This window comes from Diplotaxodon limnothrissa, linkage group LG7 (genome assembly GCF_057381915.1).
Source record: "Diplotaxodon limnothrissa isolate DT_005_m linkage group LG7, D_limnothrissa_male_GT1.1, whole genome shotgun sequence".
Lineage (NCBI taxonomy): Eukaryota > Metazoa > Chordata > Actinopteri > Cichliformes > Cichlidae > Diplotaxodon > Diplotaxodon limnothrissa.
In genome coordinates this window covers 70,271,919-70,296,375 of record NC_140602.1, presented here as the reverse complement: position 1 = coordinate 70,296,375, position 24,457 = coordinate 70,271,919, and the positions used below count along the sequence as shown (strand labels likewise).

At 48.8% G+C, this 24,457-nt stretch overlaps 2 protein-coding genes across 4 annotated transcripts in view; both read right to left on the bottom strand.

Moving 5' to 3' along the window:
* Positions 1-780: 780 nt before the first annotated feature.
* mdkb (midkine b) lies at positions 781-8,600 on the bottom strand. Its single transcript, XM_085358872.1, has 5 exons — positions 8,443-8,600; positions 6,789-6,877; positions 5,147-5,317; positions 3,790-3,948; positions 781-1,244 (listed from the first exon to the last, which is right to left on the bottom strand). Exons 1-5 carry the CDS (start codon positions 8,598-8,600, stop codon positions 1,225-1,227), a joined length of 597 nt encoding a protein of 198 aa, XP_085214998.1. The 3' UTR covers positions 781-1,224.
* Positions 8,601-11,195: 2,595 nt separating this feature from the next.
* Positions 11,196-24,457, bottom strand: part of dgkzb (diacylglycerol kinase, zeta b) — an 18,162-nt gene continuing 4,900 nt past the window's right edge. Inside the window, exons 11-33 of one of the 3 annotated variants that reach the window (XM_085358869.1) lie at positions 24,330-24,412; positions 22,808-22,868; positions 22,613-22,726; positions 21,683-21,823; positions 21,521-21,599; positions 19,652-19,707; positions 19,509-19,571; positions 19,113-19,186; positions 18,870-18,981; positions 18,553-18,752; positions 18,186-18,286; positions 17,821-17,912; positions 17,053-17,122; positions 16,939-16,979; positions 16,524-16,714; positions 16,192-16,278; positions 15,349-15,417; positions 14,599-14,633; positions 14,389-14,432; positions 14,164-14,284; positions 13,471-13,507; positions 13,284-13,383; positions 11,196-11,677 (exon numbers count right to left, since the gene is read on the bottom strand). In XM_085358869.1, the coding sequence (XP_085214995.1) occupies positions 11,561-11,677; positions 13,284-13,383; positions 13,471-13,507; positions 14,164-14,284; positions 14,389-14,432; positions 14,599-14,633; positions 15,349-15,417; positions 16,192-16,278; positions 16,524-16,714; positions 16,939-16,979; positions 17,053-17,122; positions 17,821-17,912; positions 18,186-18,286; positions 18,553-18,752; positions 18,870-18,981; positions 19,113-19,186; positions 19,509-19,571; positions 19,652-19,707; positions 21,521-21,599; positions 21,683-21,823; positions 22,613-22,726; positions 22,808-22,868; positions 24,330-24,412 (2,088 nt within the window). In that variant the 3' untranslated portion in view covers positions 11,196-11,560. The remainder of the gene's footprint in view (positions 11,678-13,283; positions 13,384-13,470; positions 13,508-14,163; positions 14,285-14,388; positions 14,433-14,598; positions 14,634-15,348; positions 15,418-16,191; positions 16,279-16,523; positions 16,715-16,938; positions 16,980-17,052; positions 17,123-17,820; positions 17,913-18,185; positions 18,287-18,552; positions 18,753-18,869; positions 18,982-19,112; positions 19,187-19,508; positions 19,572-19,651; positions 19,708-21,520; positions 21,600-21,682; positions 21,824-22,612; positions 22,727-22,807; positions 22,869-24,329; positions 24,413-24,457) is intronic. The other 2 variants (XM_085358870.1, XM_085358871.1) reach the window with 2 other exon arrangements.

Sequence of the window (24,457 nt, the reverse complement as noted above, 5' to 3'; positions counted from 1 at the left end):
TGTAGAAGGAGATTTAAGATGGGCAAAACAAATGCGAACAAAAGGTTGTTTCCATCCTTGCAGCTCAGGTTGGTCTGACAAACAGCCGGTGGTGCAAAACGTCCTTAAATCAAAGCAGATAATGCCATCATGTCTCCATTTCCAGCTCAGATGACATGGCCTCTTATCACAATTTGGGCTGTAAATGTTTGATGTTTATGTAGTTAATTAATCCATCTACTTCCTGCTGCTTCTCCATGATGTGTTTAATGAGCAGTGACTGATGTAACAAGGCATAAATGCTGTCAAGGCTGCAGCTACTGTTCATCTTTATTATTAAGAAAGTGTTTGGTAGATGCAGCACAATAAAGGAAATAAAACAGCGTCATTACTGCTAAGAAACACGTTTAAGGCTGTGAACATGCTTATTTCTGGTAGAAAGTTTTAACATGAAAGTCTATGACTCTGCTGGAGCCTCTAGTGGACTTTGGTTGCCTCAGAGGTTGCTTGGTGGAGACCAGAAGCAGAGTTAAAGCAGATTTTTGTGTTTTTAGTTGAAACTGTAGAGGACCGAGAATAGAACCCTGAGGAACTCCTGGAGAACTTACCGACACTTTAAATGTGGAGAAGTCGATCTGTCTGCTTAAAGATTCGGGTCACTGAGTTCCTGTAGTGAACAAAGCTTGTGATTTGTGCCTCCAAACTGAACCCCGTTCTTGAATATGCACGAACCTTTTATTATTATGACAGCCATCGTGTCTGTGCACCAGTAATCACGCCAGAGTCTTCACCAAAGCAATGTACAGTCTTTATTTTGCTTATTTGTACAGTTTCATCCTGCAGCAACAATAATCTATAGTTTAAAAAATAGATTTCATAGAGGATTTTCTCAGATTCTTTAAAACTAAACTCGCCTACAAACAAACTCGTGACGATCCCGTGAGGACCAGCGTCCAGTTTAGTCTGAATTCACAGGTGGCTACTGTACAAGCTTTAGGACTATCTCAGTGTAATGGTTAACAAACTATCAGCTACGAGGATTATTCTCATCATCTAGCGGGACAGTGTCGGAAAAGCTTTAATCCAGAAAAACATCAAATCAGAAACCAGAAAAACAAGAATCAAAAGCAAGGAGAGGCGGTCGGTGTGTTTTGGAGGAGTCTCTCATTTTGTGTATTCAAAGGAGGGAAGACGATCGTTGAGGAAGAGGACGAAACGCCGCCGTCTTCTGTCGCGGTACATCCTTCAGTTGGACTTCTTCTCGCCTGAGGAAGCAAAGCATCAGACATTCATGTTACAACATCGTTCCCCATGATGAATCCCGCACGTTTGCTCTGGTGGAGGCGAGGAAGATCAGGTTTTATCATCAGGTCTGAATCTGAAGGTGCTGCCGACCGGCCTCAGCAGCTAATGCTTCAGGTTAGCAACACCTACTGACCAATCAGATCTCTGGGAGACGGCGTTATGGCTCAGAGCTCAGATGCTTGGAGCACGAGTAAGAAACAGGTTTTTAATTCAATTCAACTTTACAGTGGGGCAAAAAAGTATTTAGTCAGCCACCGATTGTGCAAGTTCCCCCACCTAAAATGATGACAGAGGTCAGTAATTTGCACCAGAGGTACACTTCAACTGTGAGAGACAGAATGTGAAAAAAAAATCCATGAATTCACATGGTAGGATTTGTAAAGAATTTATTCGTAAATCAGGGTGGAAAATAAGTATTTGGTCACCTCAAACAAGGAAAATCTCTGGCTCTCACAGGCCTGTAACGTCTTCTGTAAGAAGCTTTTCTGTCCCCCACTCGTTACCTGTATGAATGGCACCTGTTTGATCTCATCATCTGTATAAAAGACACCTGTCCACAGCCTCAAACAGTCAGACTCCAAACTCCGCCATGGCCAAGACCAAAGAGCTTTCGAAGGACACCAGGAAAAGTATTGTAGACCTGCACCAGACTGGGAAGAGTGAATCTACAATAGGCAAGCAGCTTGGTGTGAAAAAATCAACTGTGGGAGCAATCATCAGAAAATGGAAGACATACAAGACCACTGATAATCTTCCACGATCTGGGGCTCCACGCAAGATCTCATCCCGTGGGGTCAAAATGATCATGAGAACGGTGAGCAAAGATCCCAGAACCACACGGGGGGACCTGGTGAATGACCTGCAGAGAGCTGGGACCAAAGTAACAAAGGTCACCATCAGTAACACACTACAACGGCAGGGAATCAAATCCCGCAGTGCCAGACGTGTTCCGCTGCTGAAGCCAGTGCATGTCCAGGCCCGTCTGAAGTTTGCCAGAGAGCACATGGATGATACAGCAGAGGATTGGGAGAATGTCATGTGGTCAGATGAAACCAAAGTAGAACTTTTTGGTATAAACTCAACTCGTCGTGTTTGGAGGAAGAAGAATACTGAGTTGCATCCCAAGAACACCATACCTACTGTGAAGCATGGGGGTGGAAACATCATGCTATGGGGCTGTTTTTCTGCCAAGGGGACAGGACGACTGATCCGTGTTAAGGACAGAATGAATGGGGCCATGTATCGTGAGATTTTGAGCCAAAACCTCCTTCCATCAGTGAGAACTTTGAAGATGAAACGAGGCTGGGTCTTCCAACATGACAATGATCCAAAACACACCGCCTGGGCAACAAAGGAGTGGCTCCGTAAGAAGCATTTGAAAGTCCTGGAGTGGCCTAGCCAGTCTCCAGACCTCAACCCCATAGAAAATCTGTGGCGGGAGTTGAAAGTCCGTGTTGCTCGGCGACAGCCCCAAAACATCACTGCTCTCGAGAAGATCTGCATGGAGGAATGGGCCAAAATACCAGCTACTGTGTGTGCAAACCTGGTAAAGACCTATAGTAAACGTTTGACCTCTGTTATTGCCAACAAAGGTTATGTTACAAAGTATTGAGTTGTATTTTTGTTATTGACCAAATACTTATTTTCCACCCTGATTTACCAATAAATTCTTTACAAATCCTACCATGTGGATTCATGGATTTTTTTTTCACATTCTGTCTCTCACAGTTGAAGTGTACCTCTGGTGCAAATTACTGACCTCTGTCATCATTTTAGGTGGGGGAACTTGCACAATCGGTGGCTGACTAAATACTTTTTTGCCCCACTGTATTTATTTAGCGCCAAATGACATCAACAGTCACCTTAAGGTGCTTTGTATTGTAAGGTAGACGCTACTATAATACACACAGAAAAACCCAACAATCATACGACCTCCTATGAGCAAGTAGGACAGTGGGAAGGAAAAACTCCTTTTTTAGAGAAACTTTTTTGTCTCCTGCTGGTTTTCAGAGTATTATTGTTGAGTCTTTATCTGACAGTATAACGTGGAAACTGCAGCCTTGTGCACGTGAGTTTCCAGCTGAACCAGGTGAGCCACCTTCACCTGGCCTTTAGCCCTGCCTCCTTCAGAACTTCAGTGTAGTTTTTGTAAACGCTCAGAGATTCTGATCAGGTTTGCAGAAACAGCGATTTTTGGCATCTTGTGGCTGCTTTACAAACACAAAGTCAAATGTTCTCTTTGCTTTACTCGCCTGAAATCCTTTCTAAAACCTTTCGTCTCTGTATAAGAGTGAAGGATCCGCCTCTGACTGCACACCAACGGCATCATTAAGCTCCTCCTCCATTTTCTCGATGTTGGTGGCGTCTGAGCTCAACGTGGCTTTTTTATTTTTATCACGACGGTGCTGCACAGTATTGCTACGAAAGCATCATCAGAAGCTACACGTGACTTGATCGTGTCGTCGTCTGTTGCAGTGACTGTTAAAGGTTACTGAGGACTCTCACCTTTGACCTTCTTCACTTTGGGGGAGCAGGGTTTGGACACCTTGACGGTGGCCTGGCACTCGGCGTTGAACAGCGCTCGCTTCAGCGTCCCTGATCGGGTCTTGGTGTTGGTGGTGGCGTCGCAGTTTCCCCACGGCCCAAACTTGTACTTGCAGTCACCTGAAAGAAGATTTGAACTTTGAACCCACAAAGCCGCCGCACGTTCCCCCCTCTGCCTCCCAGACGCATCGCTGCCAGCTTCATTTAAATTGATTCATTTTTCATTGATTGGCACATTTACATGACTTTTTGACTTCTCTGAATCATCAGTGGGATTTTTCTTTTATTCTATAAAACCTGAATAAAGTCACAAAAATGCCAAATGTAGAAAAAATAATACAATTACAGCTCATTTATTCAAAATGAGATTGAATCTTTTCTTTCAATAAACACCCGTTTTGAAACATTTGAGTTTCCTGGTGGTTATTTCATGGCTTCACAGGGTCATTCAGTGATTTTAGTAAGAAATATGAAATTTTTTGGAGAAGCACGAAAGATCCACCTCTGCACCGAAGAGTGAAACTGTGAAATATGGATTATTAAATATTAGGTCTCTCTCCTCCAAGTCTCTGTTAGTACATGACTTAATAATTGATCAACAGATCAATTTACTCTGCCTGACAGAAACCTGGTTGCAGCAGGATGATTGTGTTGTTTTAAATGAATCAACACCCCCAAGTCATTCGGGGGTGTTGTCAGAACCCACCCACTCTCCTGTCTGATCATTTCCTGATAACATTTACATTTACAATAATTGATTACACAGCAGTGGGGAGTAGACTTGATCACAGTAGACGTCTTTCTGAAAGCGCTGTAACTAAGTTTAAGAATACTGAGGTAACTTCAATAATTACTTCCTCCAAACCATCAACGTGTCTTTTAGACCCCATTCCTACAAAACTGCTCAAAGAAGTCCTGCCATTAATTAATGCTTCGATCTTAAATATGATCAACCTATCTCTAATGATCGGCTATGTACCACAGGCCTTCAAGCTGGCTGTAGTTACACCTTTACTCAAAAAGCATCTCTAGACCCAGCAGTCTTAGCTAATTACAGGCCAATCTCCAACCTTCCTTTATATCAAACATCCTTGAAAGAGTAGTTTGACTGTTTTAAATCAAAGACAATAAAATGCATTATTGGAGCTTTTTGTCTTTTAGAGGAGAAATCATGTCCTGGAGATAAATTCAGAGCGTTTAATAGGGCAGCGAACCCCGAGTGTAAATGTGTAGATGTTAGAGTTTGTGTCTTGAGCTCCACCCTGTGACCATCCGGAGGAGCTCTGCCCTGTGTGGTGTCAGCTGTGTGGAGTCTTACTGATGTCCTTCTTCCAGTTGCAGGGGATCTTGCAGGGAATCTTGTCGGTGCGATCTTTGCAGGTGGCATCTCTCACACCGTCCCCGCAGTCTCCGTGTTCAGGTATGCACTTCCCGTACCGAGTCTCTGCAGGGGAGCACTCGGAGGTCGTCCGGGACTTGTCATGCCTGCCTGCTGAGCAGAGAGTCGGTCAGACACCTGCAGCGGCTCAAACACGCTGACACAACATGGTTTAAACACACCGGAGGCCATTTTTCTGTTTCACGTTTTGTGGCCTCATAAAATGTTTTCATGCAGAACATTTTGCTTTGTTTCAGCTAAAGAGAAGAACAGGTTTGTACTTGTGGTTTAATTCCACCTGGATAACTGAACACTCTGATAAATTTAGCTTTTCTGCCTCTTAAAAGACGTTTCTGTTGAATCTGAAGAGTGTTTCTTTCTTTGATGTTTGTTTTGTGCTGACAGCGTGAGGTGAGGAGGGATTTTATAGCTCAGTCACACTGGAATAAAACTAGGACTTGTGACGAGGAATGATCTGTGATTGCACCGTCATCAACTGATTGCAAATAGCTGCAGTGAGCAAATAGTTGCCCAGAGGATGAACCTGCAACACTCTCACCCTCTGCACAGGTCAGGTCACCTGGTGGGAGGAAACCTGTCTCCAAACCGCCACGGCCCGCTCAGACACGTTTGCACATCGTTGCTGTGATGAAAACGACTCCGCTCACAGCAACAACATCACTGTCTGCTTCAGCTGGATGTTAACGTGAGCTTCTGCAGGTCGTTGCATTTGCATCGCTTTATGATCTCAAACAGATTTTTGTTTCCTGTTGTATTCCAGCCCGCTGCCTGTGCAGCTAGTCTTGGAAAAACCCGGAAACTATCCCAGTGGTGGTCAAACCACGGCTTTATACCGTCATTAAAGTGCAGCGAGGTCATCAAATGTCATATTTAAATAGAGTGAGAGCTTACCCATATGGAAAAGATATATATGAATCTTATAAAGTTTGTATCTGTCTTGTGTGAAACTTGTATGAAAAGCATATAAGAGTGAAACCAGATATAAGATCCCTTGAAAAATTATATAATGAAACTTGTATGTTTTGGATACTTCCTAAAACAATGTATGAAAGTAATGAGAAAGTGGCCACTTTCATGAGTAATCACATATAAGTTTTTACTATTTCTTTTCCGTATGGGGAGAGCTCCTGTACATCAGCATGAGACGCTGAGAAAAACAAATCTGTTGACAGCCGAGCTCAGCTGCACCTGAAACACGTCTTATTGTGTTTTTGTCCATTTCGTGAAACTTTTTCCTCTTTAGTCTCCAGCAGCTCTCTGGACTGAATGCTTCACAGTCACTATATTCCAGTCATTTACACAAAGATCATTACTAAAGCAGAAGGGAAAGCTTTGCCTGAGTTAGTCTGGAATTTAAAGATGAAAACTGGTAAGAGCGTTTTTTGGATGTTTTCCGACAGGAAAAACTTGTTTTTCATGCTCGTTAACCTTTAATGCTTTACTTGAGTGCATGCCTGCTGTGGTGACAGGCATTCCTGGGAATGCACTTTTTTTAACAAAAGAAGAAGAAGAGAAACTTGACTTTCCCGGTGTGGTGACAGAACATGAAGGACAGCCACACCTTTGTGATGTTTGGCTCTTTTGCTGGCCTCAGCGGTGAGCGTCAGGGCCAGGAGCAGCAGCAGCGTCACTGAGAACAAACTTCGCATTCTGCAGAAACAAAAACACACTCACACTTACACATTATTCATCACAATACAACGTCAGTCAGACACAAGCAGTGAGAAAGAGGTGGACACCCTGCAGCCAGAGGCCTGGACGCGCTGCCACGAACAACCACACCTTCCATTTGTTTCTAATGTTTGCAGCCGATCGAGTAAGAGCCACGCGGCGAGACAGAGACACGGAAAGGCTACAGCGAAGCCACAAAGAAGCACGAGAGCAACTACGCAGAAACACAAACACAGAATCACAGAGACACGAATCCACAGCCAAAATACAAAGAGCTGGAAAAGCAGGACTTCTGTCTGTGCTGAAACAGGAATGTGAGTTGAGTTGTGGTGTGTGTGCTGATCCGCAGCCTGGACGCGGGTCATCGAGCCAGATGGTTCAAACATTCAGACCAAACCAAATCTTTTCACCTCCTCCCGTATCACAGCGCCTCAGCCCAGTAATCTGGCTATTGTAGTGAGAGCAGCAGCAGTGGGATTATGAAAGTGGGCTAATGTATGCAGAAGCTGCTGTCAGCGCACACACACACACTCGGCTGTTGTTTTGCACGTATCTGTGGTGTGCTGCAGGATTAGCACGTTCCTTTGGTGTTTGACGGCAGCAATCATCACACAGCAACAGCAGCCGTCGGCTCGGGGGACAAATGGAGAGCAGCCTCCAAAGAGAGAGAGTCAATTACCCAGAAGGCCCTGCTCTCCCTCGCTGCTGTCATTGTGCTGCGAGATGACAGACTCCTCTTTCAGCCTCCATTAAAGCAATGGTCCTCTTTCACATGTCAGCTGGCACAGCAAATCCTGCTCCTCTCGCTCCTCCTGCGGCCTTTTATGAGGAGAGAACCGGCTCTCAGCAGGTCTCCAGTCTGCCCCCCATCAATGAAGAGGAGGAGGAGGGGGAGGGGGCGACCGAGCAGCGTCTGAATGAGCTCTTTAGAGTTCCCCTCAAAAGAATACTGATTCATTGGCCCAAAACAAAGCCTCTTCTAGCCTGGTTTCATTTCTCTAAAGCCTAACACAGATTCTGTGCCACCCCCGAGGAGCCCCCTCCGCCCCCCGCCCTGAATGGAAACGTATTTGCATCAGAAAACAAAGAAAAGCAGTGGGATGCTCCCTCTGGTTCAGGAGCAGGGGCGACATCAGGAGAACTTCCTCCTGGATCTCGGGGTTCATTCTGGCATCCGGAGGCCGACCGGAGGCCGCGCGCACGAACCCCTCACCTGCCCGCAGCCAATCAGAGCGCACACAGGTGACTTGGAGAGAGACGCTCCAGACGAGTCAAAAACGTAAAGCTTTGAGTAAAACGAGCTTTCGTTCCGCTTCCTGTCTTTCTTCTGATTCCTTCGCTCCCGTTTCTGTCTCATGTCTTTGTTTCGGCTCCTTCCTTAATCCCTTGCTGCCTTTCCTTCCTTCACATTCAAGAGTAAACAAACAACAAGATTAAACTGAAGCTAAACAAACAAGCAAACAAACGCGTCGCCGATGAGCCGCAGCAGCAGAATCAACCTAAAGTGTGAAAACAGAAGTATGGGCACAAACGCGGACACTTACTTCGGGCTGGAGAGGAGCGGCCGGTCGCGCGGTGCAGTCTCGCTTTCTGTCGCTGCTTCAGCTGCAGCTCCCGAACAACCCCTCGCGTGCACGCGCACGCGCACGGTGACATCACACACTTTAATCCAGTCTCCAGGAACAAAACAAGCTCCGCTCATTTACATGAAATGCAGAATGTGTGCGTGAATGTTTGCGGAGTGGAGTGCGCGTCAGCCCACAGACGCGTGTCAGGTGACTTTCAGGTGAGTTTCAGGTGGAACGGCTTCTAGGAAACACTCGGTGTGGGTGAAAGGGCACGAGGCAACTCTTCTTAAAAAACAAAGAGAAACTGTTCGTGTTGCCAGCAGCAAGAAGGAATCTAACTACAAAAGTAATGGGATACTTTTTAAAAACATGACGATTTGAAACTTCTTGGGTCAGAGTGAACATGGCAACATGTTCCACAGCCTGATGGTGGCGCGCGTCTTTGTTCTGTGTGGTAACAGTAACCGTGGTGTTGCCTCTGACTGTAGCACAACAAAGGAAACGTGTAAGCTCGCGCTAACTGTGCACGAGCTGCCAGATGTTCAGCCCTTCTGAGGGGCAGCAGAGTGAAAGCCGAGCCGAGGCGCGCTGATGGCTCAGTCACGCGTGGAAGCCCCTGTTACGGTGCGCCAAAAACTGATTGCTCGTATCAAACTGCTATAAGTAACTTGTTGGGCTATAACATGTGAAACATGTCAAATGCATCGCTTATGGATGACATAAAGTCATCTGGAGCCACAAACAACATCCGTGTAGAAGCTGCGATCAGTTTTTGGCAGCGACTTTTATAGAACCTTTATTTATGCCGTTAAAACAAATCTCATTAACATTAAAAACGTCTTTTGTCAGAGTAAGCTGACCAAGAGGACAGAAGCGACATTACGACAGTTCAGTAAAAACATTTTAAGTGGGGATAAAGGAGCGGATTGGTTACAATGTCAGTACAATAACACAGCGTTATGAAGATAATTTTATTCTGTATAAAAGCTCTTTGTCCGTTTACCAACATACGTAAAGATATTACACACAAAAAATACACAAAAACATTGGAAATCACTTTTTGGCACAACAACTGCAGCTGGAGACGAAACCTGTGCTCCATCAGGTCCTCCTCCGCCCTCAGGACTCCACGAGAGTTTAGTGTCAGTGGGTTTCTCTGCTGTTCTCTTTCACTTCTAACAGTCGTGAAACAGACTTTATTTCATCTGCGTGAACGGTGATTATGAGTCTGTGTGTAAAACACGAGTGTCACTAATCGAAGTGTCAGACGCTTTATGACGTCCAGGTTTCTGAAGATTTCTCTTTATGTAAAAACACAAAAGGTTTCACTAAAGCAAAATCTCGGTGCTTTGGTGTTGTTTTTCTTATTGAACTGATTTGGTCAGATGTTAGACTAAAGCACAAAAAGAGCGAGGAGCTGTTCATCAGTAACGACCTAATAACACAATGATCGAGTTTTAAAACCAGCAGAAATGCTTTACAGGCCTCCGTGAGGCCGACAGAGTGCAGCGCCACCTTCAGGCGTCATCTGCAGAAGGCTGATAGAGCATTGAGCATTTCTGACAGCTGATGCGGAGGGGAACACACACGCTGAAAATAAAAGAGGATCCACGATGGACGCTGATGGAAGGGCCTTTCCTGTTTGGGTGCTAACGGCTCTCAGGTGAGGCAGAAGCACCAACCTCAGGCTGCAAACGCCGCTCAAGAAGCGGCTGAATTACTGTTAACAGCCCAGCTTGCGTCATGTTTCCTGTTCCTGGTGCCGGGAGCAGGTCGACGTTTCCGGCTGTGCTGACAAAGTCTGGATCTGCTGAACGTCTCAGTTTGTTGTGTTGCATTTTTTTCTTTGTCATGTTGGTTTTTCTCTTTCTTATGTTTTATTTTTGTCAAATGGCTTTTTAAAAGTTGTGTCTTTGTTCTGTATCTTCAAAATATTATCATGTTTTTAATAAACTTCACATTATCAGTGAGACCTGCAGTGACTTCAGCCCATCCCAGGTTTTGGGGACAGCGCTCTGGTTCTTGCGGGCTCAGGTAAGCTGACACAGGTGGTGTTTTCTTCAGTGACGGGACAGCCTGACACCTGAGGAGGAGGCGGGGTTAAAAACCACAGGTGAGTGCTGACAGGAAACAGACGCCCACTGGATGCAGCACAAAGCGTGAGATTGTGTTTTTGTTGTTGTTACTCGAGACTTCTGGTCCTCTTAGGGACGAAGTAACATAAACATGAACAAACCAATGATTATTTATGGGAATAAATGGGCGTGGAGAGTGTTGCTGACATGCTTTATTGCAGGTCACTCAGAAATGATCAAACCAAACAGTTATTAGTTGAATATCATACAGCATCATGTCATCCTGCCTGCTATCTAAAGGTGATTATTAATCCTACGGCGTGACTGCTTTGGCAGAGCTTCAGCTTAACGTTTCCAACACTGACCAGTCTACCGGGCGTCTCAGCTATTTACACACATCACAGGAAGCATCGCGCTTTACAGTCAGGTGACAAGTTACAAGAAATACGCTCGTATGTGACTAAAATCTCTAAAGTTCAGTTTGATCACAAACAAAATCCGTTACATCTCTACAAAGACTTCATAAATAAGCTGAGTGAGCCTAAGTTAAATATCCAAACACTTATTTCTGTCCAGTAAACAAATACATCCAAAAGGTCACTAGAAGCTTAAAGAAGACACGCTTGCAGCTTTTCTGTGATGCGGCGAAAGCGTTCAGCTGCAGATGGATGAAAGCCGCCACTGTTCGCCGTCGCACGTCTTCACGCGGAGGTCAGAGCGCTAATGTTCAGTCGATAAAGACGTATTCAAAATGCAGTTTGAGCCAGATCTGAGAGTCTTTGTGGCCTGAAGAGGAAACTAGTTTGACTTTGTTTTAGTGTCCAGGCGCGTTTACGCTGTTACGTTGGGTACTTTGGAGGATTTTCAGGCGTTTGGACAAAAACACAACAATAACTCGCCCTGCCCCCGCACAGCAGACAAGAAGCACGACGCTGCCGTCTACGCCGAGACCCGGCGCCTCTCTGCAGAGGACGCAGATAAATACGAAGGAGGGCGGGAGGAGCGAGGTGTTCGGGAGGTCACACGGTCGTCTCCTGGTCCTCTCGCTGGATCATCTGGTAATGCTGGCAGCTCTTCAGATAATCAGCCAGCTCCGGGTCGTTGGCGTTGGCGGCGCGCTGCCTGGGAGTCTCCCCCTGAAAGAGACGAGCAGAGCTTTAAGAAAGCCGACGGGCTCCACCGTCAGCTCCGTTACCTCCACGGTCACCTTTCAATAAGCTGCAAATAAAACCCTCAAATTTCACTCATCAAACTCTCAGTGTGACCTCACAGCGGACATCAGTGGTCACATGATGCGATTCAGCCGAGCAGACTACAGCCGCCTGGGTCACCGTCCACCAAAGAGGCCACGCCTCTAATCCAGGTGAGTGATGAAAACGGGCGTAATGCAGGAGGAAATGATCTCTGGAGAACAGTTTGTGTATCAGGCTGCAAACACGCTGCCTCTGCTGGACGTCAGACGAACTGCAGAGCAGAAGGAGCGAAGGCTCCGAGCTGCTCGGTGCATCTAGACACTAAATAACACATGAACTCTTTTCCTCCTCTGGACAGGAGAAGACAAAGAGAAACTCAGATTATGGGCTGCTTCCTGTTACCACTGGCTTCACCATGGCGACGGTGAGCCGTGGCCTTTTGTATGCGCCGGAGCGAGGCCGGGGGATCCCGCGGCGATTCGTTTCTCAGTGACACACAACATTAATCACTTTATAGAAGTGGGTCAAATACTGCTGGAGATCCATTTAGAGCGCGGTGGCTGTGCTCCGGCCGGTGGCCGTCACTGCGCCTGAGAACGACACGCAAACGGCTTCGTGCAGCGGGAAGCTCGACCGATCACACCAACTCACATTCTTTGTGTCCACGAGCACAAAACGGAGCGCACGAAGGAACCAACCAGCGCAGAGCAGCAGCTGGGACGCCACATCGTGATTTGCAGACGCATGCGCTGCTTCATGTTGATTCGTCTCTTATTAAGCTCCTGCTCCGCTCTGGCACAGCTGATGTTCAGCTTCAGACACTGGGCCTCATTCACAAGCAGAAACCTGAACTCTAAACACACACACACACACACACACACCGTGCACGGATGGCGAAGGCCCGGCTGTCATCTCTAAGCTCAGGGCGCCGCTGCAAACATAATGCAGCTTCACCCCGAGCCGCGCTGTTGCTCACTCAGCCAGCAGGAGGCGCTGCGCCGCCTGCTGTACCTGCGTCACCAGATAACGTTCTGCTTTTGTACGGATGCAAAGTACATTTTAAAAGCTTTGTTGTTTTTCCCGTTACACTCTGGCAACGGAGCGTCTTCAAAAGCTTCGATTGTCCAGATTGTCAGAGTTCCACTCGCTCCTCGCCGCCCTCCAGCAGGGTTTATAACGGATGCTGCTGTGGGGTCTGAGTGGGTGAAACACCTGGAGTGGGACTTTAAGTGTCTTCATGCTTCCAGCGCAGGAAAGGAACGCCACACTCCTAACACGCTCGACCTGCTATTAACTAGAGCAGGCGAGGAGGGCAGGAAACCAGATCACACATTTTTCAAAATAAAACCGGCTATTGCAGTTAATAATGCAACAGCTTCCTGCCATTTTGTGTTTCTTTTTATCGCTGTGTGACTGATTTCAATTGAAAGCCTGCGTGGGCTAGTACCTCTTGCCACGAGTTCCCAGAATCCTTTGCGGTTTTACCCCTTAATGACGTCACATTTTCAATCTCTATGGAAGCATGGACACGAAGTATCTCCTGCTTTACCTGTAGGTCTGTCTTCATGAGCGACGCTCCGGCCTCCACCAGGTATTTACAGATGCTCCTCTGACAGGAAGTGGCGGCTTTATGGAGCGCCGTCTCCCCTCTGAAAGAAACAAGAACGAAAACGCACATGAAGGCGCCGAGCCTCGTCCAGCAGGAGAGGAATCGAATGGAGGAGAAGCTGACTCACGTCTCTTTCTCGGTGACATCCAGGTGGGACGTGGGCACTGAAAGCAGCGAGACAAACAGAGTCATCATCACAGACGAACATCAGAGCGCTTTAATGTGGCGGCAACAGCACGTGATGCTACGAGGAGCAGCTCGAGTTTGTGACTGGACAGTCGAAGTGGATCGACTCCTCGTTCCCTGTTTCCACGTTCGTACGACCTGATTTGACCCCACAAAGAAGCTACACCTGTGTGCACGATCACCTGCTGCTGGGGACGAAGAGGAGCAGCTCAGGGCTCACATACGAGAGCTACAGCAACGGGCAGGACGTGAGAGTGAGGCGTCTCAGGGTGACGAGCTCGGAGATGACAAGGTCCAACTACACAAGTTTAGATTCTTACTTCAGTGACTGAAACTTTCTAGTTCGTACTTTGCTTCTAGTTTCTGATGAGAACCTCCAGAAACGCCCTAAAACGCGAGCGTTTCTCTAGATCACGGATCAGGTATGGCAGCTCTCTCCTGACCGTTATCTGAGGAGTCGAAGAACTCGTCCCGAGGACGAGCCGAGTGTAATAAAGGAGGAGCAGCGTGGCGTGAGGCTGGCGGCTCGGTCGCAGAGTGGAAATACCACAGCAGCCTCAGCCGTCTTTGCACACTCAGTCATCAGAATCAGGTTTCTTAACGTTTAGCCTTTATATACAAACGATTCGCTCACCGCTGTCGACGAGGTACTTGACGATGTCTTTGCAGCCGGCCTCCACGGCGTGATGCAGCAGCGTGCAGCCGTCTCCGTCTTGCAGCAGGAGGTCCGCCCCCTGTTGGTGGAGCTCTCGGAGCTGCACAACAAATACAGCGATTTGTTCCAAAGTGCACATGCTCAGTAAACCGCTTTCCTCAATCAGAAATCAATACTCGTAACGATCAATACGTCCACACTCACCCGGTCCAGGTTTTCCTTCTTGATGCAGCTGATCAGCTCTGCATCTGAAGAGCAGGAAACAGACACAAGGTTACACTTGTTTTCACTTTAAATTCACGCAGCAGAGTCCAGAACACAGCCTGTCAGCTCCCTCTGCTGGACAAACGCTGGAACTGACGCTGAAGACTCACAGTGTTCAACAGCAGAACTGAGGAGGAGGAGGGTTTTTACCTTTTTCAGGGTCGTGTGAGGTAGCAGCAGGAGGTCTGTCGGTGAGAGAAGACACAGATAGGAGGTCATCAGATTGTCATGTGACAGAGGGAGGAGCTTAAATCTGAGGTGCAGGGTGATCGGGACAATCGGGGGCTTTGAAAGCCGCCCGCCTCGTGAACAGTTTCTTCTCGCACCGAGACATCATGAGGGGTGTCACGCCTGCACGTCTGTGCGTGTCCTCCTGGGATCAAACCGCTGCACACGCACAGCTAATCTGTCACTGTGTGTCAGCCAGGTCTGAGTCTGTGCAGCAGGGACGCTCTCGTTATGGTCTTGCATTACAGCGAGCGTTCTGAGCACCTGCGGTGTCTTGCAGTTAAGCTGCGTGTTTTTATTCTGCAGAGCCACAGCCAATCAGAGAGCTGCACAAACAGACGCCAAAGCACCTCAGGCCACAGACTGTATAATAAAGATGGACATGGCTTCTGATATTATGATGAATGTCCAGGAGGGGGCGCTGATGTCACTCATTATGTAAATTATGGCTCTCATTAGCGTTAAAGAGGAGGAGGCTGGGCTGTTCTTATTGGCTAACAACCTGACATCACCATGACATCACAAACCAGGCACAAAAAAAGCTGTGAAGCTGAAATGTTGGCAGGTGTGTGTGTGTGTGTGTGTGTGTGTGTGTGTGTGTGTGTGTGTGTGTGTGTGTGGATGATGAGGAGCTTCAGAGAAACAGCAGACAGGAAGCAGGTGGAGTCGTACCTAATGACGGGTCTGAAATCAGCCGCGGCTGTGTTGGAGCGATGCACATTGATAATCTTTGCTCCTCGCCTTTAGATCACAGACAACATGGACAGGTGACAGGTGAGTCAGCGGCAGCACATGGAAAACAAACAGCACCGGCATGTGGACACGAGGGCGCATTCACACGCCGGTCACATGGCACATCTGGACTGGTGTTGGGTTTAATACAGGAACTTTGTACGACTTAACAAAGCATCAACCTCAACGAAGGAGTGAAGGAAACACGAAGCTTCTTTCAGCCAGTCTGACGAGAACGATGTGGGCACATGAGTCTACCACAAACTGCAGCATCAAAGCCTTCATGGGGATAAAATGTTCAAAGTGCCAATTTAAAACGTACAAATTTGATGTATTAATGTTAGTAGACTCTTAATAAAAGATGGACGTAGGTCCGAGGGACACTGCAGGCTCAAGCCCCGCCCTGAACCCTCCCCTGCTCCTATTCGGCTCTGACGGGACCAAAATCACTGAGTCAAAGATCAGCGATCGTTATCTCACAGACCAGAGGAGTCGCCCCCTCCTGGACGTCACTTAGACTGCAGGCGGCGTCCATCGTTTATATACAGTCTGTTATTAATGCAGGCGTGGGACCACTGTGCCGTGAAAAAAAGCAGACAGCGCAGTGGTCGAGCCAGCAGGGGGCGCTCTCATGGAACGAAGTATTCACATTTAAACTGCTCATTCCTGTTATTTGTGTTTACAGATATCAAACAGATTTCACTGAGCGGACCCGAGTATCAGCTGACTCTACAGGATCTGAACACTTCCTCCAGCAGCAGGTGTGCGAGTGCGTGTTGCTACCTGCAGAGGGCGGTCTTAGAGGCGCTCTGAGTCAAAGCATCGACCACGGAGCTGTCGCTGGAGATCCTCTTCCTCTGATCTCGGGATCTGAAACAAACACAGCGCTGTTTTTATTCCTGCCCCCCATGATTGATTTCTGATCGTGATTCGAGTGGCGGCGGCGTCCCAGCGGGGAGCAGAGGGACGAGCAGCTCCATGGAAACGGCACTTCAAACACCAGGAGCTTATTTCAGGGCGAAAACCTGCAGTTCCTCTGACATCCAGCAGAGGCAGCAGCGAGTTAAGGTAAACACACAAACTGTTCGGTCCCCGTAGATCACATCTTCTCTCACCTGTGTGACGAGGTAGGGGAGGTGGGGGAGGGCGGCGAGCAGGGGAAGGCGAACTGCTGGTCTTGGTGCTCCTCCGAGTCCACCAGGTCGGGCATGCTGGGGGAGGTGCCCACCGTCTCCTTGGAGACCAGCTCCGGGTCCAGGATGTAGAGCTCCTCCTGAGAGATCTCCGTCACGTAGTTCAGGTGCTCCTGAAACAAATGACACATCAGGACACACCTGGCTGCAGCTCATCCATCATCACTGCCAGAAGAAAGAAAGCTGCACCAATCAGCAGGTGCAGTCTGCTAATCTGAAGGCCGGCGGTTCGATTCCCGTCTGCATCCATCATCCGTGGACGCACTCAGACATAGAAAAGCATGGATGTGCGACTCCACCTCGCCACAGTAAAGGTGCTTCTCTGCTGCGTTCCTACCTGAGCCCGGTCGATCCTGTAGAAACGATCCGCCGTCGTGCCTGAAAGACAAAGAGAGCGCGTTTGGGCAGGTCGGGGTCTGTGTGCGAACGGAGGAGGTCGGCTTGGACTTACAGTCGAGGAAGCACCACTTCATGGAGAGCTTGTGTGAGGACAGACTCTCGCCTTTCATCGCCTCGCCGTCCTGGAGGAGCAGAAAGAGAAGCGTGAAAGGCACCGCCGCACAGAGCCGACACCACAGACTCACTTTTACATTTCACGGGAGGAGCAGAGGGAAACTGTCCAAATGTAATCAAATAACAGTGAGAGCCTCCATCAGACTCTTCGTACCGAGAGCCCCGCCTCTCCTGACCGATGGCACACTCGTGCTGCAGGACGGCGAGCTGCTGTTCGTCTGTGCAGCTTTTCTCGGTTGGTGTTGGGTCACAGCTGAGGTTTATTACAAACAACACAGTCAGCCACTTCCCCTTACACCGCGCCCTGATGCTCCTCGCTATCAGTGTCTGATGTGTCACGCCGTGACAAGTTTCACCCTCTCAGAGCAGCCCGACGGGTCGCTCGCACCGCAGGAAGTACGATGGAGGAAGGATCTGCAGTTTTTTTGCTTTTGGCAAACAGTTGCACGTAGAGGTCGACTAAACCCCCCAGCCTGTGGATGGTGAGGTGATTTCACAGGTGACAGGTAACCTGTCCCAACGATCGCAGTCTGAGCGCTAAAGGTCGTCTCATTTTTAAATTGCCAACACGTCACAATTAAGTCGGTCGGCTCACGTCAGCTCTTATATTCTCATATAAAAGCTGCCAGGTATCTGTGTCATTCTGCAGTCTTTTAAATATGAATCAGTAGATTAATGATTACTCCTCCTGCCCACAACGCTGTACCTGCTCCAGGTTGTCCTGCAGACGGTCGATGTGCAGGCGGCAGGTCTCCAGATCGCTGTCTCCGGGGACGGTGATGACTCCCAGCGGCAAAGCTCCAGGAAACATAAAGGTCAAAGTGAGAAACGTGCAGCATGTGCTTGGTTTCTGCTTTGAAATAACAACAAGTGACTCGTGATAGTGGAAACAGTCTGTCTCTTTCACTGAGGCACTTTAAAGACCATCAACAGTAACTGGTTTGAGGACTGAACCAGCAGGTTCCCAGTCCGATGAAACCAACGTGCCCCAAACACAGTAAACACAGTTAAACATGCATTTGACTGGAAGCACTGCTGCTACTTTGCAGATAACCAGTCCTTCACACTTACACGCCTCCTTCAGCTGATCTTTGTCATAATGCAGGGCCTCGTACGCCGCCATGCTGATCCGGTTCACCCTGATCTGGAGCTTCTCTGGAACGGGCTGCTGACTGCACACAAGCACGCCATCATTCAGTCACCGAACACGAACTGAGATCATCTGATTCATTTAAGCCGCTTGCATCATCTGCATACGCGTGATGGTATTTATCTACAGCGTAAATAGAAGTGGGCTGAAGCGAGCCCTGTGGACTCCATCGCTAATAGCAGCTATGACAGTCTGCTCAGTACTTCCTGTTACTGCGACTGCCAATGAGAGCAAAGGAATCTACTGAGCGACCAATGAAAGGTCGGTCAGTGCGCACACCAGACGTACTCATTGAGATGGGGCATGGAGATCCTCCTCTTGGCCTTCTGCACCATGTTGGCCTGGTTGCGCAGACTGATGTGAATGACGGACGGTGCCAGCTTGCAGGGCTCGCCGTCCACCTGCATGGGGATGGACTTAAAGGTGGTGAGGGTCACTTCCTTACACTGGTGGAGGCGTTCGCCATGACCGCCCACCTGGAGGGTGGCCTGCAGACAAACGAGCAAAGATTTAACTGGACCAAACGAGCGTTTACATCAGTAAACGTATGTCTGTGACGGGGCGCGGTGTGGTCTGATGTGGTGTTTGTCAGGCTGCACGCTCACCAGAGACGTCATGGTGAAGCCGATGACCTCGATGCAGCCGTCGTCATGCCGCTGAGGCTCAAAGTCCTGATGTTCGCTGGGGTTGCCCCACGGCGTGGTGCCAGCACAGTACCTGCAGCAGGTAGACAAACCAAGCGCGCACTCGTACTTTAACACAGCATTTCCAGTTTATCTACTGGCTGGGTTCCACCGAGGGAGACGGTGTGCATGTGGAAGATGTTTGTTACCAGGCTGAAGACGTACCTGGGGATGTTGAGGAAGAGCAGACACTGCAGCTTCAGGTCCTGGACTTTGGCTGTGAGGTCCGTCCCGTCACACTGAGGAGGAAGGAAACGAGGATTTATAAAGGAGCGCGCTGCTCCGCGTGCTTCCTGCCACAGCCGTGAGCTGCAGAGGCTTGAGAAACTCTCTCGTTCAAATGTCATCACGTGTCGCTCCAAAAAACCCAGAAACTCAAGATTCAAACGCCACATCCCAGCGGGTGGTGTTAGTGCGGCTACAGCCATCTTTATCCACAGTCCATGCATTCATGCTGCGGTGCATCACAGGCACTGACTGGCACTCATCGGCCGTAACGAGCTCGCTCACCTGTAACGACGCTCAGTCACACGTGTGTTTAAGCTTTTCAGCCCGACTCACCACCACTCTGATGTGCTTGGCGAGGTCTTTGGAGCTCCCGCTCAGAAAGTCTGAGAAGGCTGTCTGAAACACACACGCACGCACATTAGAAACATGTTTACGTGTGAACGACCAGCACAGCAGCCGCACGAGGACACACTCACCCCTGCGTAGAACATCTTATTCCTGAAGCGGCTGTTAAACTTCTCGGGGTTCGCCTCTGAAAAGATCAAAGCAACAGTTTGAAACAGACCCCACAGCACCGACCCCCCCCCCCAAACCACACAGCTGGACTCATTTCACAGGATTTGATTCTGGTCAGATTTTTAATGATCACATGAGACATAAACAGCTGTTAGCGGATGTTTTATGGTCCTGGAAGAAGATTAAAGGTGCAGGAAAAATACTGCTGATGAGTCCAGATGTTCTGAGTAGGCCTGGAAACTAGTGAAAGCCTTTTATTGTGTAGAGACACAGGTACCAGCTCACAGGTGTGAAACTGGCTCCGTGCACCGCTGTTCTCTAGCCTGTAGGGGGAGTGAGCGTCACCCAGAGTACAGAGCCCCCTGACAGGCTGCTGACTTCCTGTGAAGAAACAGGAAGTTACATTTCTAACCAGTGAAAGTACAGCAATGGTAAAGACAGCGCTGTAACTCAGCTCTGCTACAAAGCTGATAAACAACACGAGAGGTCAAAGGTTACAGGAGGTTTTAAATCCAACATTCCCGTCTGTTGGAGGAGTGGGATTTTACTCCCAGCTGAGTCACTCTGATCAGAGGAGGATTCGAGCTGCCACCCTGAATGCCACACCTGTGGACCTGCCACACCTGTGGACCTGCCACACCTGTGGCAGTTTCCTGTGTGTCACCGCCGGTTCGAAAGGTGATTAAACGGCCCATCGCAGAGCTGCGTACTCTCAGGTCAAACTCATTCTACACGCTGGGTCACAGGCTGACGGCGAGCGACCGGTGCTTGGAAGACTATCAGCCAATCAAAGATCAGTATGAGGGATCTTTGACGGCTGGTTGGTGAGATGTCGTTAAGCAGTTTTCACTTCCTCATTTGTCTTTGTGGTCATCTCGTTTCTATATTCCCAGTCTCAGACACAAAGTCGTAAGACGTCCTCGCGGTAACGCGTCTGTCTGCACAGACTTTGAATCAAAGCTGGCAGTCTCTGCTTTGGGCCCTCAGTCAACACATGAACGTCCCGCTGTAAAAGCCGCCCACGAAGAAGAGCCTGCAGAGTACTCGAGTACAGAGCCAGCTCGTGTGCTGAACATCGATCCGAGCGATTCGATCCCGACCCAGAAGAAACGGGAATGAGTTCTGTATTTCTGACTTTATTGACCCCTGACCTTTGAGATGTCCAGCCTGACAGAGGGTAAAACCTTCGACCTCATCGGCCCGGGTTCTTGTCCCGTCCTGCTTCCACACTTTGCGACAGTGGGGCAGAAGAAGGTCCTTTTAGCAGGAAGAGACACCCAGCAGGACCGGCTTCTTTACTGCTTTGGCATTTTAGCCATTAACTTATTCCATCCATCCATCCATTCGCTTCCGCTTATCCTTTTCAGGGTCACGGGGGGCGCTGGAGCCTATCCCAGCTGTCATAGGGCGAGAGGCGGGGTACACCCTGGACAGGTCGCCAGTCTGTCGCAGGGCTCCATTAACTTATTATCTGTGTTATTTGAATGCCCCACAGAGGAGCGGAGGACGCCACAGCCACACTCGCTCTTCATAACTTGTTAACCTACAAACGTGGAGCGGCGTCATGCCGGAGTCTCTTTACATCAGTAATAATCCTGTTAGAGAGTCATGCTCCACAAGGGGGCGCCCTGTCCCCGTTTTTGTTTGTTCTTCAGCGTGTGGGAACAGGTTTGGTGCTAGAACCATTTTAAAGTACGGATGCAAACTGTGGCACAGTCATCGTGCATCTTTTATTAAACCAGCCGTGGACACGCTGTCAGGGGGAGGGGACAGCTCAACTATCAAAGACATGATGGTGGATTTCAGGACGCGCCTGTGAGCGTACTGACCTCTGGATTCATGGAAGCCCAGCGTGACGTGAGCGTCGAAGCCCAGACTGAAGTAGTTGTTGAAGACGTCGATGGGGAGCTGAAAGGAAGCAGCAGAATGAAACGGACCGTCAGATCCTCCTCGGGTGGGCGTCGGCTCTCGCAGGTGGGCGTTAAACTCACCTTGTCTGTCTGGTGTTCGTCCCGGTCCTCGGGCCGCGCCTCTGGGTTTGCCTCCACGTTCAGGTTCCATCGGTCCAGCTGCACGATGTTGCCGTCCTCCACGTGCGAGAGGATCTTCGTTATCGGTTCGTCGGTGTAGCCCTGGGAGAAGAAGAGGAAGAGGACGAGTTACACAAGGAGCAACGCTGGCTCCTATTTTCACAGAAGAAGAAGCAGCGTTCACACAATGATCCACAGTGACGATTTTCTTACACGAGTCCTCTGAGTGAACGTGCTTCAGCGTTAAACTGCAGTGAAGCTTCTCCACTTTTATGATTAAGCTGAATTTTTATGAACCTTCACAGAACAACCTGCAGTTCTTCTGACGCCCAGCAGAGGCAGCAGTGAGTCAGTCCCATGTTAAAAACTGTTGGTCCCCACAGCTAATTTCCATAACACCTGTACTCATACGTTCATCTTTAAATGATATTCAATTCAATTTTATTTATGTTGCAACAAATCGCAGGCGCCTTATATTGTAAGGTAAAGCACAGAGAACACCCCAATAATCAGACTGTGAGCAAGCACTTTGGCCACAGTGGGAAAGAAAAACTCCCTTTCCTTCTAACAGGAAGAAACCTCCAGCAGAACCAGGATCAGGGCAGCCGTGTGCCGGTTGGGGGTGACAGTCAAGTCAAGTCAAGTCAAGTTTATTTATAAAGCACATTTAAAAACAACCGAGGCTGACCAACAGGATGACAGGATGGAGACAGGACGTATTTCAGGGGCCTGGAGGGGCTAAAGTGGCGTGCTTCAGACGGAGCAGCTACACTGAGGCCCGGTGTCATGAAAAGAAAGATTATTCTGACTGTGAACCATGCAAAGCTGTTCTGGAGCCCAAGAATGAGAACAAACTGGAAATGATCAGAAGTGGTGGTGGAACTAACTTACTCCTCCCCAGTTCAGAGTCCTTGCCAGGTCGTTGCCAGTCCCCAGTGGCAGGATGGCCACAGGAGGCTGAGGGCGGAGCTTCAGCTGATCCAAAACAGACAGGATCCACCCCACCTGCACACACACAGACACGCTGATGACAAACCATCATCTGTTGGTTAAATACTGGTGAGGAATAAAGCGTCTGTGACTCACGGTGCCGTCCCCCCCGCAGGCCAGGATCCGCAGGTTGGGCACTTTGGCGTACAGCTCCAGCCTGCAGGAAACACGACAGATTTTAAAATGTGAGTGCAGGACAGAGGAGGAAGCTGAGGGAGGAAGGTGGAGGCAGACTGCACATATGAGAACAAAGAACAAAATCGTACGCTGAAGCGTTGTTAGAGTTTCTTTTCAGTTTAGAATGAACTGAACGGATGGAGAGAGGCCAACAAATCTAAGGCCACTGAGGGAGTGCAGGGTGAAGCGGTGGTGACACGATTAGAGCGCGCTGTAGGTATCGCAGGTGCTGCGCTGGATCTATCTATCTGACAGCCTCAGTCCATTTTACAGTGGGGCAAAAAAGTATTTAGTCAGCCACCGATTGTGCAAGTTCCCCCACTTAAAATGATGACAGAGGTCAGTAATTTGCACCAGAGGTACACTTCAACTGTGAGAGACAGAATGTGAAAAAAAATCCATGAATCCACATGGTAGGATTTGTAAAGAATTTATTGGTAAATCAGGGTGGAAAATAAGTATTTGGTCACCTCAAACAAGGAAAATCTCTGGCTCTCACAGACCTGTAACGTCTTCTGTAAGAAGCTTTTCTGTCCCCCACTCGTTACCTGTATGAATGGCACCTGTTTGAACTCATCATCTGTATAAAAGACACCTGTCCACAGCCTCAAACAGTCAGACTCCAAACTCCGCCATGGCCAAGACCAAAGAGCTTTCGAAGGACACCAGGAAAAGTATTGTAGACCTGCACCAGACTGGGAAGAGTGAATCTACAATAGGCAAGCAGCTTGGTGTGAAAAAATCAACTGTGGGAGCAATCATCAGAAAATGGAAGACATACAAGACCACTGATAATCTCCCTCGATCTGGGGCTCCACGCAAGATCTCATCCCGTGGGGTCAAAATGATCATGAGAACGGTGAGCAAAGATCCCAGAACCACACGGGGGGACCTGGTGAATGACCTGCAGAGAGCTGGGACCAAAGTAACAAAGGTCACCATCAGTAACACACTACAACGGCAGGGAATCAAATCCCGCAGTGCCAGACGTGTTCCTGCTGAAGCCAGTGCATGTCCAGGCCCACTCGGCGACAGCGGGAAGGAAAAACTCCTTTTAACAGGAAGAAACCTCCAGCAGGCTCAGGGAGGGGCCATCTGCTGCGACCAGCTGGGCGTGAGGGGAGGGCGACAGGACAGAAGACCCAAGTGTTGGAATCACATGACAGGTTTTCATCAGTTAAGCTTCATTCGATTTAGGCTCCGCCCTCCTATCCACTGAGCTACCTGTGCTCTCTGCGTGTCTCTTTTGGACCTTTTTCAGGTCGTCGCGTCTCCCCAGAACATGATGCACCACCACTAAAGGTCAAAGGTTAGCACAGCAGCTGAGTTTACAATGCCAAACCGTTACGATGTCAAAGTTCATCCTCATTGCCCCACGATCTGCTCGGTCTAACTGAAGCGGTGAGGTCAGAGGTCACAGGATACGAGTGGGCAGTCTCACCCCTCTTTGGGCCCGCCCTTCGTCAGGTCGAACACCTGCCGCGGGTTCAGGTACCACATGAAGGACTGGATGATCTTTGCTCCCTGAGAGGAGAAGACAGAAACAGGTGTTTGATGAGAAGCTGGAGG